At 42.2% G+C, this 14,403-nt stretch overlaps 1 protein-coding gene across 1 annotated transcript in view; it reads left to right on the plus strand.

The window, feature by feature from the left end:
- cacna1fb (calcium channel, voltage-dependent, L type, alpha 1F subunit) overlaps nucleotides 1-14,403 on the plus strand; it is a 54,514-nt gene that overhangs the window by 16,796 nt on the left and 23,315 nt on the right. Inside the window, exons 5-21 of the mRNA XM_078169701.1 lie at nucleotides 2,433-2,572; nucleotides 5,531-5,682; nucleotides 5,794-5,946; nucleotides 6,204-6,400; nucleotides 6,485-6,588; nucleotides 6,693-6,844; nucleotides 9,092-9,166; nucleotides 9,490-9,571; nucleotides 9,676-9,702; nucleotides 10,123-10,283; nucleotides 12,256-12,481; nucleotides 12,558-12,765; nucleotides 13,270-13,390; nucleotides 13,707-13,782; nucleotides 13,916-13,982; nucleotides 14,058-14,118; nucleotides 14,288-14,390. Coding sequence (XP_078025827.1) covers nucleotides 2,433-2,572; nucleotides 5,531-5,682; nucleotides 5,794-5,946; nucleotides 6,204-6,400; nucleotides 6,485-6,588; nucleotides 6,693-6,844; nucleotides 9,092-9,166; nucleotides 9,490-9,571; nucleotides 9,676-9,702; nucleotides 10,123-10,283; nucleotides 12,256-12,481; nucleotides 12,558-12,765; nucleotides 13,270-13,390; nucleotides 13,707-13,782; nucleotides 13,916-13,982; nucleotides 14,058-14,118; nucleotides 14,288-14,390 — 2,105 coding nt within the window. The remainder of the gene's footprint in view (nucleotides 1-2,432; nucleotides 2,573-5,530; nucleotides 5,683-5,793; nucleotides 5,947-6,203; nucleotides 6,401-6,484; nucleotides 6,589-6,692; nucleotides 6,845-9,091; nucleotides 9,167-9,489; nucleotides 9,572-9,675; nucleotides 9,703-10,122; nucleotides 10,284-12,255; nucleotides 12,482-12,557; nucleotides 12,766-13,269; nucleotides 13,391-13,706; nucleotides 13,783-13,915; nucleotides 13,983-14,057; nucleotides 14,119-14,287; nucleotides 14,391-14,403) is intronic.

A 14,403-nucleotide genomic window follows, 5' to 3' on the forward strand; every position in this document is an offset into this window, starting at 1 on the left:
TACATTGGCAATACTCAAGTACAAGTACGTCATGTTTATGGGCCACTTACATGCAGTATTTCAGTAAATGAACTTTCCAGCACTGCTGCAGATAACCGAGTGGAAGAAAAGATGAAGTGGAAACAGAAGAATAATCTCTGAGTTTTCAACAGTGAACAACAAAAAAATGTAAATTACGAAATGATTTCTGTTCGTAGTTTTTAAAGATGTAAAGCATCAGGTCTTCATGATGTCACACCCAACATTTTGGCTGTTATTGTTTATAATTGATGCTTTTAGCATTAAAACAATAACTTTGGCATTTTTCAACCTGGACTCTATTTCCTCGCGTAAATTAATTGAAGAGACTGATGTGAGCAACAGTTTTCCACAGTATTGTCCATGATAAATCCATGATATTCAAAATCTTTTAGACAACACTAAAATACATTTTCTATAAGCTACTCTGGTTATTACACACTCTCCAGATCTCAAACACACGTCTCGTGACATTTCATAACGTATCAGAGCGAGGCGTCTGCTTAACGAGGCGATAACAAACAGACTGGATCAAGTGAAAGGTGAAGAAATGCTTTGGACACTTTTAATAACAATAACTACTTCTAATGGACATACAGCGACGATGTTGAGTTGCTCCGTGTGCCTCCATTGCAGCTCCTTCCACAGCTGCCATCTCGCTCAGTACTGGACCAATTTGAAAAACTGTTGTTCACATCAGTGTCTTCGATCAGTTTAGCCAGGGGAATGGGGTCCAGGTTGAAAAATGCCGAAGTTATCCTTTAATCCCAGCTGTTACAGCAGCTCAGAGCAAAAGGACCATGATAATAATAAATACTTATCAACAGTAACTGAAATACCATTTTGCTGTGCTTACATTACATCTGTGAGGTGGATACAGTGTAAACCTGCTAAACATCAGCAGGTTAGCATCTACACTGTTAGCATGCTAACCTGCTGATGTTTGCAGTTAGCTTAAAGCTGTTAGCATGACGACAGACTTTCCAACAGTCAGTCAGTGAACTTAAATTCAGTAATTTCCTGCCAGTGTAACAAAAACTGAGGACAGAGAGTGTGTACATGTCCTGTGTCTCTGTGAGGTCCAGTTTGAGTTTCAGCCTGCAGTGAGGACAGTTTGCGACGTGAGACCGGTCCCCACGTTGTCTCACAGGTCTGTGTGGAGTTCACATCTGAAGGTGCAGGCGTCGGACATTCAGTTGTGATGGTTCATGGTTGGGGGCAGGGAATGTATGACATCAGCGAGAGTCCTCACAAGTACAGAAAGGCCAGTGTGTGTGTGTGTGTGTGTGTGTGTGCTTGTGGAGCAGGGATGATGACAGATTGGTAATCCTCTGAAATGCTCACAAATTCTCCACATGCATGTTTACCAGGTCACACACACACACACACACACACACACACAGTTTTATTGTGTAAAACCTTATAAACGCCCTCCAGCGTTCAGACCTCCTCTCAGACAGCAGTAAAGGTTCAGTTCACCCATTTAACAGTGAACAGAGCTCAGTCGGGGCGAAGCACCAAGGTCTGTGTCCTGTGTGTAAACTGTCTCTGTTGATGAAGATGAAAAAGTCTCAGTTTTTCACTCTTTTCATGCAAACAGTTTATTTTTGGACAAATTCTAAATGAGATGTAGAACAAAGTGATTTTATTGAAATATCTATATTTTAAGATCAGATCTGGTTATTTGTTTTTGTTCTGACAGAAGTGTTTGTGGCACATGATGTGTTCAAGGACTGTTGGAAATTTGATCAAACAATAATTTCTGTTTTTTTTTAGTTTCTGGTTTATAGATGGTGTCATTCTGGCAATTTAAAAAAAACGTGGTAAAATAAATAGTAAAAACAGTATTGCCAAAATTTTAAAAATAACAACATAAAAAGACACATTTTAAAACAAAACAAACAAAAAATTCCAAATATATGAAAAGAAAAACAAATTGCCAAAAGTTTCCAAAGAAAACATGCCCTCCCAACATTTGCTTTAAGTATCATGTAAAATGTTGAAAGTTTTAAGAAAAATGTTTTAAGAAAAAAATTGCAAAAATTGTTTTAAGAAAGAAAAAAATTCAAAAAAATGTTTTAAGAAAAAAAAATTCAAAAAAATGTTTTAAGAAAAAAAGAATTGCAAAAACTGTTTTAACAAAAAAAATTAAAAAAAATTAAGAAAATAAAATTGCAAAAAATGTTTTAAGGAAAAAAAATGCAACAAAAGGTTTTAAAAAATGCACAAAATGTTTTATGAAAAAAAAATTGCAAAAAAATAATTTAAGAAAAAAAAATGCAAAAAATGTTTTAAGAAGGACTGTTACTCATAGTGGATCATTCTCAGTGTGGTTTTAGGACTAACATCTACGTTCTGTGTGATGTTCCCATCTACAGTGTTTGATGGTGGAGCATGTTCTCTGTCTGTTTCAGGAACAAGTGGAGTACGTCTTCCTCATCATCTTCACCGTAGAGACCTTCCTGAAGATCCTGGCCTACGGTCTGGTGATGCACCCCAGCTCCTACATACGCAACGGCTGGAACCTGCTCGACTTCGTCATCGTCATCGTTGGGTGAGAAAACACAAGAACTGGTTTTCTCTCTTCAGACTGTGGTTCTGTCTTTAGATGCTGGATCTGTTTTGAGACACTGGTTCTTCCTGTTAACACTCTGGTTCTGTCTTCAGGTCTCTGCAGATACATTCAGGTTCTCCTCTCAGAGCTTTGTCCTCATTAGACAATTGTGCAGTCATGAGATGATGGTCTCAACAGGAAGGAAGAGATGGTTCTTCCTGTTGACACTCTGGTTCTCCTTTTAGATCCAGGTTCTTTTTCTTTACCCTGTGTCTTTGTTTATACTCTGGCTGTCTCCACAGCTCCTGTTTCTCTCTGTTTATCCTGGTTCTTTTCAATCCTGGTCCTCTCTTAAAACTCTGGTCCTTGGTTTGGACTCTGCTTCTACATCCATGGTTCCGTGTCCTCGTCCTGAGCTTAGTTCTCTCTTCAGACCCTGCTTTGTGTTTTTGTCCGGAGCTCGCTTTTGTCTTTAGATCCCTGGCTCTGTGTTCTGTGTTCTGGTCCTGGTCCTCTCTGTAGATCCTGGTTCTGCGTTGTGTGTTCTCGCCCTGAGCTGCCCTCAGTGTGTGGTTGAAGCAGTAAATGGGATGTGACTGCAGTAAACTCAGCAGCGTCCTGTTGTGTGGTCAGTGGAGGAGGAACCCAGGAACCCTGCAGCGACGCCACAATTTATCTCATTTTAGTGTTTCTGTGTTGAGTGTATGTGACGGCTGACTGTGATCACTGCTCACTGCAACCAAACTCTGCTCCACACACACACACACACACACACACACACACACACTTAACTCCAGCTCTGAGTCACGGCAGGGAACCGGAGAGTTTAACTCTCAGCTCGGTGCTGAGGATGCTGCTGCTCTGGTTCTCAGGTGGGCCGGTTCTCCTCAGGATCCTGACAGAGAACAGGACGTCTGTAGATGTGAGCTGCTGCTGTGTTGTGTAGAAATGTTCTATTGCAATCAAGACTCTGATGATCACAGATACACACCTGATGAAGGAGATCTGACTGATTTCAGGCCTATATTTTATCTCCAAGTGCACGTCACACACTGAGCGAGCCGCCTGTTAATGACGCTGTGGGCTAATGGGCATGTAGCTACTTCCATGTTTCAGATGATACGTCATGTTTGTAGTCGACCAATGAAGATGAGTTTACATATCACCTTGGGTTCGTCCTTCACCTTCTCAAAATGATCCCACACTTTGGATTTCCTGCCCGACATGTTATTAACTAGCCTGTGGAATAACCACAGGTACCAGCCCTGGAGATTAACCTGACTCCTGTCTGACTGCTGAGTGTGGACACTTCCTGTGTCTGTCCTTTCAAAGTAAAGTCACACATGCTCCAGTCATATAGGTTTGGATTTATTTTGACAAGGTGCAGCTCCTCATAGAGTTTTTTGTTTTGTTTTTCTGTGACTAAGCGACCAGTGAAATCTTGACTAATGACCTTTGTGGTCGACTAGCATTTGGTGGACTGTCAGAGAGCAGCCCTAGATTTCAGATGGTTCTTTAAGGAGAGGTTCACACAGTGTTAGTCGGACGCTGATGATTATATTTTGAGGTTCAGTGTAGAAAACAGTTCAGAAGAGAAAATCTGTCCTCATGTTCCGTCTTTGAACAGAGTGCAAACACTGAGAGAACCTTTGATACGGTCCAACATCTGTCTGAAGCAGTGAAAACAGAACAGGGAGGATTCTGTCATTGAGCCACTGGGAGGCTTTTAATGTGAAATATCTGCAGGAAGTGTCGACTTTTATTGACAGAAAGTTGAAGGAGAAGCGAGTTGAGTTCCTGTGGACGGTGGATAAAGCCGGAGAGCAGGCGTGTTCTCACTGAGACGTCATCAGATATAAAATAGAACAAAGTTCTTTCAGTCACCTGCTGAGGTCACGATGAGTCCTGCAGGTCCCCGGCGTCGTCCTCCGCGCCGGTTAATGCCCTCGCTGCAGGGTGGTGACGCGACTCGGGATGACCTCAGGGCGGTGATGATGAAGCCTGTTGTCATGGTAACGCCGCCCGAGGATGCTCCGTTCCACTTTCCAGTCAGAGATGATAACAGTGAGAGGCTGCTGAATCTGGGACACAGAGGATTTCTTTGAGGAGTTTTTGTCTTTGTGTTGGAGAATTTGTCTTTTGGAGAAATGTCCACACGTCTGTTTGCTGAAGGACGCTGGGATCTGTCCCATAACCCTGCACCGCCTGCTCTGAGCCCAACGCTACAGTTCATAACAATCCATCAGACAGGTGTTGGATTAAAGCACTTTAACAGGTGCACACAGGACTCTGTGAGGATCTTAAGGGTTAATTTTTACACAGAAACAGAGCAAACAAACACAAAGGTGCAGGAAACGGGTCAGACTGCAGACAGACGACATAACAAACATTTAACAAGCTTTGCTCAGCCTGCTGCCCCCGAGACCTGGCCTCGGACAAGTGAAGGAAAATGGATGGATGGATGGATGGATGGATGGATGGATGGATGGATGGATGGACCTTTGACAAACAGGAGACAGCAGCTCAGGGGCGTAAATATAGGCAGCGCAGCTGAAAATGGCGTGCGCCCAAAAATATGAGACACTGTCCACAATCAGGCCTCCACCTCACCGTCTCCAAAATGTTGGTAAGCACGGGTCACAGTTTGTCCCAACAGGAAGTGGCGTACGCCTCTTTCGGGCCGTGTTTTGGAGTCCAAAGTGTTAATGAGCCAGCTGTGATGGTTGTATCTTGAAATATTCAGCATTAATGGCATCACGAGGAGTGAAGCTATCCAACGATATGTCGTCTGAGTAAAACACTGAAACAACAACTCATACAGCGGCTGTTTTACAAATCACAATCATCAGAAATCCTCTGAGGGGCCCACGGACGGGCCGTCGGATTCAAATTGTTTTAAACTGCAGTTTATATCTGACGATCTGGATCTTAAACTTCCTGTTGTTATTGTTTCCACAGGTTGTTCAGCGTCGTCTTGGAGACAATGACTCATAAATCTGGTGAGGTGGCGACGTCTCATCATGTGCCGGGGAAACCTGGAGGTCTGGACGTCAAAGCTCTGAGAGCCTTCAGAGTCCTGAGGCCCCTCAGACTGGTCTCTGGAGTCCCCAGTGAGTCTACTGGACGGGAGGCAGAGTGTGTGTCTGTGTCTGTGTGTCCTGTATGATCGTACGTGTGTAACACTGTGTGTGCGTGTGTGTGTGTGTGTGTGTGTGTGTCAGGTCTGCAGATTGTGTTGAACTCCATCATGAAGGCGATGGTTCCTCTGCTCCACATCGCTCTGCTGGTTCTCTTCGTCATCATCATCTACGCCATCATCGGTCTGGAGCTCTTCATAGGACGCATGCACAGGACCTGCTACTACATAGGAACAGGTACACACACACACACACACACACACTGCGTTCATGTGTTGTGGTAAAGATGAAGCTCAGTTTAATGATACTGAGTAGATTCATCTGTAATAATAATCATTTATTACTGATTATTAATAATCTGAATCTGTAAAGTAACTGCAGCTGGCAGATAAATGTAGTGCAGACATGTAGAAGGAGTAAAAGGAGAAGGTAGCACTAAATGAAAGTACTCGAGTACTCAGGTAAATGTACTTTGTTACTGTATCAAATTCCAGATAATTACGTGGAGGACGACCCGGTGCCGTGTGCGTTTGCCGGTCACGGTCGTCAGTGCATGGTTAACGGCACCGAATGTCGGGGGAGGTGGGACGGTCCCAACGGAGGCATCACCAACTTCGACAACTTCTTCTTCGCCATGTTGACGGTGTTCCAGTGCATCACCATGGAGGGGTGGACCGACGTCCTCTACTGGGTAAACACAGCGTGGACAGGCTGCTGTACAGATCGAAGAACGCGTCGATGTCGTCTCTCTGTGACGTTTCCTTTGTGTGTGCAGATGAACGACGCCATCGGGTTTGAGCTGCCCTGGGTTTATTTCGTCAGTCTGGTGATTTTCGGGTCGTTCTTCGTTCTCAACCTGGTTCTGGGAGTCCTCAGCGGGTCCGTCGTCTCTCTCTCTACAGAAACACGCACGTTCTCACAGTGTTTGGGTTCCACAGGTCTGCGTGTTTGTCTGAGGTTTAAATGTTGTGTGAACGTTGCAGAGAGTTCAGTAAGGAGAGGGAGAAGGCGAAGGCTCGGGGAGATTTCCAGAAGCTGAGGGAGAAGCAGCAGATGGAGGAAGATCTGTGTGGATACATGGACTGGATCACTCAGGCTGAGGACATGGACGAACTGGACGAGGACGGAAACCCACGTAAGACCCAGAGACACAGTGTGTGTGTGTGTGTTGGTGTGTGTGTGTGTGTGTGCATCATGTCAAACATGAGCACAGAACACGTTTATTTATTCACAGTTAATTAAAAAGTCATTTACTGACGAGTTAATGAACGTCACTGAATGAAGATAATTAACCTTAATTGGCTCATTAGTTAATTGACATCAGTGAAGCCAATTAAAACAAATGAGTCAGTCAGTGAAGCTGATGAGGCAGAAACACTGTTACTAACCAGCAGTGGAAAGAAACTTGGTACATTTACTAAGGCTGCGTTCACTCCTGCCCTGTTTGGTTCAGTTCAGTTGAACTCAGTGCGGTTCATTTGTGCAGGTGTGAACACACCAAAACAACCGGACTGAGACCTTCTTGAAGAGGTGGTCTCAGTCCGGTTCCAAAGGAACTCTGGTGCGGTTGGTTTGTGGTGAGAAGGTGTTCCGACCTGGATGTGAAGCAACTGCAGTCACATGACACATTGTTTGGGTTAAACATGAGCATGTTACAGTCCTGGAGGATTATTAATGTGCACCTCCTCCTGTACTGCCTTAATATGCACATTCAGCACATCCAATGCATCAAAACATTGTTTTCTAGTTGGAGCCGCGCCTCGTTTTCAAACTGTATGCTTTGACTAAAATGAACAATGACAGCAATATAGTCCACGATGAGCAGCGCTAAAATCAACCTGCGTAGTTGTCCCTCCATTGTGACATTAGAAAGTGTCACATTTATCTTGCAAGTGTACTCTTCTTCAACGTTTGCTTTACTTCCTGGATTTTTCCCACATGGAAATTCTGACCAATCAAGAGCAGCTTTCTCACACAAGGCGTTTGATCTGGTCTTCTTGTAAATGCTGCTGTGAGAACACCAACAAACAGTAAATGATACCAATATGTACAGTATCAGTACAAACAACAGTAGACACAGTGGAATTATACCAATATGCACATGTAAACAGTCCCCATTCTAGAATAAACGCTACCGTATGGAAACCATGCGGCCGGTTGGAGCTCAAATTGAATGGGAAACAAAGTCCAGTGTTCACTTAGCTGGGCGTAACTTAGCTGGGCGATGTCCGTGGATAGCTGCCTCCGTGAGAAGAGAACAGAAGGAAGGGAGGGGGGTATCACTGTCCGAGGGCTGCCGTAGAATGGCAACCAGGATGTCAGCCGACCAACACTCGCTACCCGCTCCCTGGTTGCGGCGATTTGCGATGCTGACCAGCTAGGAATGAACTAGCAGCCAGTACAGTACAGTCCTCTCTGGTCTAGCTAACATTTAGCCGTGTTACTTACTGATCCATTAGAAAGAAAGCTAGCTGGACATGGGTTTTGAAGCCTCTTTGGTCACGGAGCTCCCTCCATCTCTTGAACGCCTGACTGAGGTTTACTCTTGTTTTTCCTCTTCTTTTATCACTCTCCTTTTTGCTCTTCTTTGCCTCCTCACACAGAGGAGCTCCTTTTCTTTTGCTAGGCCGTTTTTCACTTGTCTCCAAACTTTGTCCGTCTGCCATTGTGCTCGTGACTCAACTATCTCATGCCCAACTCCTCATAAGGACCAGCTCCAGTCCCTGATTGGCTGACCGACCAGTTTCACAATACATGACGCTTTTCCTGCCGTAAAGCAGATTTTTTCCGCGAAATTTCAGCACTGGTGGCAGAAGCTTATTGCACAGATTGCAAAGCCACTAAGTAACCTATGTAAACACTGATAGTGTGATTTTACTGTGGACACTACCCTGTGCAACCCACATTATTTTCATCATGATATATTTAGGAAAAGATGCTGTCTGTTGCCTCTTTAATGCTGTGTGATATTTTCATATGAGGGCAAAAACCACTGTTCAAACAAACAAGTGACGGCTCATAACAGTGGTAACTTTAGATGGTCCTGAATAACGAACTAATATCCAACCAGGACTTTGATTCTCACAGTAAACCTCTGCTAATGAAGTGAATTAATGAGGAAATAAAACAGTGTGTGTGGATGTGTCAGAGGGAGGACACAGACACAGACTCAGGGTTTGTAGAAGAAAACCTGCCAGTGAGCAGCTTCAGTTCAGAGTTGAAGTTGCTTCTTTCTGAAACAGAAAACTCTTCTGTCATCTCCATGTGAACTAACTCTCAGGACCCTGTTGTTGTTTAGTTCTTGTTGTTTCCTCAGTGAATGAATGAGACGTGTCGCTGCCGACCTGCTGATCATGTGAAACACTTCCTGTGTGTGTCTCAGGTCCGTCTCTGGGAGATCTGTCGGATAAGAAGAGAGGGAAGTTCGGATGGTTCAGTCACTCCAATGAAACACACGGTGAAACCTCCGTCTTTATTTATCTGCTTTACACACATGGAGAGTGTGTTTCAGATGTGTGTGTGTGTGTGTGTGTGTGTGTGTGTGTGTGTGTGTGTGTGTTTCAGTCTAAATGTAGAAAGATGATCTGGGTCTCTGTGTGACCCCGTTTCTCGTCTCTCTCTCAGTTATTAATTTACTGCCTCAAACATCACTTCAGTCCACAGTGTATCACATTTATCATCTGTATGTTATGTATTTAATTCACTGTGGACTAAAATACCAACTTATTGATGTGACATTAAGTGGCGACCTGTCTGTCTGTCTGTCTGTCTGACTCTCAGCAAGTCTTCCTGCCAGTGAAACAGCGTCTGAAAACACTGAAAACATCGATGAGGAACACACCAACTGCTGCCAGGCCTGCTGGTAACACACACACACACACACACACACACACACACACACACACACACACACACCATGTCTAAAACACCAGGAAAGTGTCTGAACTAACTCGAGTCTCGTTTCAGCTCTCGGATGATGAAGATCGGCTGCTGGTGAGTTCACTGACTGTTGGTAAACCCTTTAACATTTAATCAGAGCATTTAAAGCAGTCGTAGATTCAACAGTCACTTTTGGACTTGTTATCGCTCCATAATTTAATTTTGCGTAGCAGCAATTCTAAGCAAAGAATTCAATTAATTTCTCACCAGTTAAAATGTCAATTCTTGAGTCAGTAATTCATTTCTTTCTAGTGGAAATGTTCCTTGTAGATATCTGTAACTTAATTACAACTGGTCACCTTTTACCATTGACTTCCATTCAAACTACAGAGAGTAGTCGCAGCAGTAGAGAGTCACAGATATCTTAAATGAACATTTTAACTCGTCCACAAGTGAAACCTGAAGTGTTTCCAGTCAGCCTCACCGATTACACTGATCACACACTTCACTAACGACCGTTCTCTTCTCCGTCAGTCGGACGCTGCGTCGGTGGAATCGAGTCTGTCGCAGGAACTGTCGCACTGCCGTCAAATCGGTGACGTTCTATTGGCTGGTTCTGCTGCTCGTCTTCCTCAACACCTCCCTCAGTGCCTCTGAGCACTACAACCAACCTGATTGGCTGACACAAGTGCAAGGTAACACACACACACACACACACACACACACACTGTTTGGATATTAACAGTGTTTCATTAAAGGTTCACTATGAGACATTCAGAGTATTAATATAATATAATACAACAGCAAACAGCTGCTGTCTGTGTAAAGATACAGAGGGAGTAATGTCATTACTCCCTCTGTGAGTATGTGTGTGTGTGTGTGTATGTGTGTGTGTGTGTGTGTGTGTGTTTGAGCTTCCAGACTTAGACTTAGACTTGCTTTATTGTCATTCAACAAATACACCATCAGTGTACATATTAAACGAGATTTTGTTACTTTGGCTCATGAGTAGACGCGTACATAGTGTAACTTACAATAAAATAAAATATAAAACACTGGTATGACTTAAAAAAAGTTAAAATTTCAAATAGTTAAAATTAAAATTAAAATTACAGTGCATCACAGTACACCCTGGGGTTTGTTGTGGGGGTTTTTACACCTAATTTAAATTTAGTCTTGAAACAAAAACGTTTATTAGCTTTAGTCACATTTTAGTCATTTTTATCCTTCTTAGTTTTAGTTGATAAAAATTCAAAATGTTCTAGCTGATGAAATTTCAAAATATTTTAGTCGGCAAAAACTAAAACTTTTAGAAGATGAAATTCAAAACAGTCTAGTTGGTGAAAATTCGAAATGTAGTCTATGAAAATTCAAAACATTTCAGTCAACAAAAATGCAAAATGTTTTAATCAGCAAAAATTCAAAATGTTTTAATCTATAAAAATTCAAAATATTTTAGTCAACAAAAATTCAAAATCTTTTAATTAGCAAAAATTCAAAATATTTTAATTGGCAGAAATTCAAAATATTTTAATCAGCAGAAATTCAAAATATTTTAATCAGCAGAAATTCAAAATATTTTAGTCAACAAAAATGCAAAATGTTTTAATCAGCAAAAATTCAAAATGTTTTAATCGGTAAAAATTCAAAATGCTTTAGTCAACAAAAATTCAAAATATTTTAATCGGTAATTCAAAATATTTTAGTCAACAAAAATTCAAAATGTTTTAATCAGCAAAAATTCTAAATGTTTTAACTGGTAAAAATTCAAAATATTTTAATCTATAAAAATTCAAACTATTTTAGTCAACAAAAATGCAAAATGTTTTAATCAGCAAAAATTCAAAATGTTTTAATCTATAAAAATTCAAAATATTTTAGGCAACAAAAATTCAAAATGTTTTAATCAGCAAAAATTCAAAATGTTTTCACTGGTAAAAATTCAAAATATTTTAATCGGCAGAAATTCAAAATATTTTAGTCAACAAAAATGCAAAATGTTTTAATCAGAAAAAATTCAAAATGTTTTAATCGGTAAAAATGCAAAATATTTTAATTGGCAGAAATTCAAAATATTTTAATCGGCAGAAATTCAAAATATTTTAATCGTCAGAAATTCAAAATATTTTAGTCAACAAAAATGCAAAATGTTTTAATCAGCAAAAATTCAAAATGTTTTAATCTATAAAAATTCAAAATATTTTAGTTAACAAAAATTCAAAATGTTTTAATCAGCAAAAATTCAAAATGTTTTCACTGGTAAAAAATTCTAAATATTTTAATCGGCAGAAATTCAAAATATTTTAGTCAACAAAAATTCAAAATGTTTTAGTCAACAAAAATTCAAAATGTTTTGATCGGTAAAAATTCAAAATATTTTAGTCAACAAAAATTCAAAACATTCTCGTTGACAAAAAGTCAAAATTTTAGATGCCAAAAAATTTAAACTTTTACTCGACAAAAATTTAAGAAGTTAAAAGTAAAAGTCATTAAATGTTGGTAAAAATACAAAAGCATCGGTATTAAAATAAACTTAAAATACCAAAAGTAAAATGACTCATTCAGCAGAGTATGAGATGACTGTGTTGTGATTATTGATGCATTCATGTGTTCATCAGTTTAATGTTGTTTAATGTTGGAGCTCATTGTTCTCATTCATTACCACAGACATCGCCAACAAGGTGCTGCTGTCTCTGTTCACGGTGGAGATGCTGCTGAAGATGTACAGTTTGGGTTTGGCTCATTACTTCGTGGCGTTCTTTAACCGCTTCGACTGTTTCGTGGTGTGCGGCGGCATCATGGAGACCATCCTGGTGGAGCTGGAGATCATGCCTCCTCTGGGGATCTCGGTGCTGCGCTGCGTCCGCCTGCTGAGGATCTTCAAGGTCACACGGTGAGAAAACACACCTGATGCAGCTCGTACTGCTCCTCGCTGAGCCCGCCTCTGACATCACTCTGTGTCCGCTCAGCCATTGGACGGCTCTGTCCAACCTGGTGGCGTCTCTGCTGAACTCCATGAAGTCCATCGCCTCCCTGCTGCTGCTGCTCTTCCTCTTCCTCATCATCTTCGCTCTGCTCGGCATGCAGCTGTTCGGAGGGAAGTTCAACTTTGACGAGACGCAGACCAAACGTAGCACCTTCGACGCCTTCCCGCAGGCGCTGCTCACCTGCTTCCAGGTAACACAGCTAAGTTAAGTTAAGATTTTCCTAAAGTCCTCGTTAAAGTTTCCTCAGATTAAAATCAGTTGTACCAAACACCCTTAAGTCTTCTCATTAAGGTTTCCTTAAGATCAATCACTTTCAATCAATTCTGTGTATAAAGCCAAATGTGCTGCCTGCCTCCTCAAGGTGAGTATAAGCTCTGTGCAGCAGGAAGATGATGGCGTGTGGGGCTGAAGGCAAACTGCAGGGCTCCAGTGATGATTACTGAGCGGAGGTTCTTCAGGACCAGCCTCTCCAGTGACATGACAAATTTCTTTTAACGCAGTAAATGAGTCAGCGTTTTTCCTTAACTTTTTAGGGATTCTGTGCAGCTGTGTAAGTCCCTCAGCTAAGGAGGAATTAAGCCTTGAGTGTCATATTCAAGGAGACAACTTAAGATGTTTTGCACAGCCAGTCTCAGGTCTTTAGTTTCACTCCACACAGTCTTCCTCGTGTCATCCTGATGTCGACTGTGTGCAGATTCTGACCGGTGAGGACTGGAACGTGGTCATGTACGACGGCATCATGGCGTACGGAGGGCCGGTGTTTCCAGGGATGATCGTCTGCGTTTACTTTGTCATCCTCTTCATCTGTGGTAACTGTATCCTTCACCTGCAGCCTGACAACAGGTGCATTATGATGTAACTCTCTCAGTGAGGCCTTCACTGACATCCAGAACAAAAGCGGGTGTTCTCATCCACATGGGAACATTTCCTCTCTGTAATCATGTCAAAGTTTCAGCCTGTGACGGCGTTTAATAAATTACAGACTCATCTTCAGCAGATATTTTCAGATGATCTGACCTTCACCAGTGTTGTTCCTCATGTCCAGCCCTTCAGTTGGTCATGTGACTTATTGATCACCAAAATAAGCTGAGGTCAGACAGTTGGATGTTGGGTGTTCTTAACGTGTATCAGACATCCTGTTGAACGTCTTCTTGGCCATCGCCGTGGACAACCTGGCAGGAGGAGACGGAGACGACAAGAAGAAAGAGTGAGTGATGAGGAATGAAGGGAGGGAGAGTAAGAGGAGACATAAAACAGGGATGGGAGGGAGGAGAAAGAGGAGTAAATGGAGGCGATAAAAGACGGAGAACACGGTGGTCTCTTATTTCCTGTTCCTACAGGAAGAAGACGGAGGGAGCGGAGGAGGGGGAGGCTGGAGTAGAAGAAGGAGAAGAAGAGGAAGCGAAGGTGAAGATGGAGCTCTGACTTTAATCTGTAATCGTAAATGTAGTCTGTCCGTCTGACGGCTGTTTGTCTCTGCAGGTGGACATCGATGAAGACACCGAGTACGAGGAGGAGGAGGAGCTTCCTGAAGGAGAAGACGGTCAGTTAGTGAAAGAGTTATTAAACTGTGTGAAGATGAGCTGAACGATCTGAGACAGAGACAACACACTGATGCCTAAATGATTTAGTTCAAATTAAACTTATAAGTAATGAGTTCTTTCTCCTCCTGTCTCCTCCTCTCCTCCTGTCTCCTCCTCTCCTCCTGTCAGATGGAGGAGTCCAGTTGAAGATGGCCGACCTGGCTCCTCCTAAAGAGAAGGTTCTTCCAATCCCAGAAGGCAGTGCGTTTTTCTGCCTCAGCAAAACAAACCCGTGAGTCTGAAGA

Source organism: Epinephelus lanceolatus, chromosome 8 (assembly GCF_041903045.1).
Source record: "Epinephelus lanceolatus isolate andai-2023 chromosome 8, ASM4190304v1, whole genome shotgun sequence".
Taxonomy (NCBI): Eukaryota; Metazoa; Chordata; class Actinopteri; order Perciformes; family Serranidae; genus Epinephelus; species Epinephelus lanceolatus.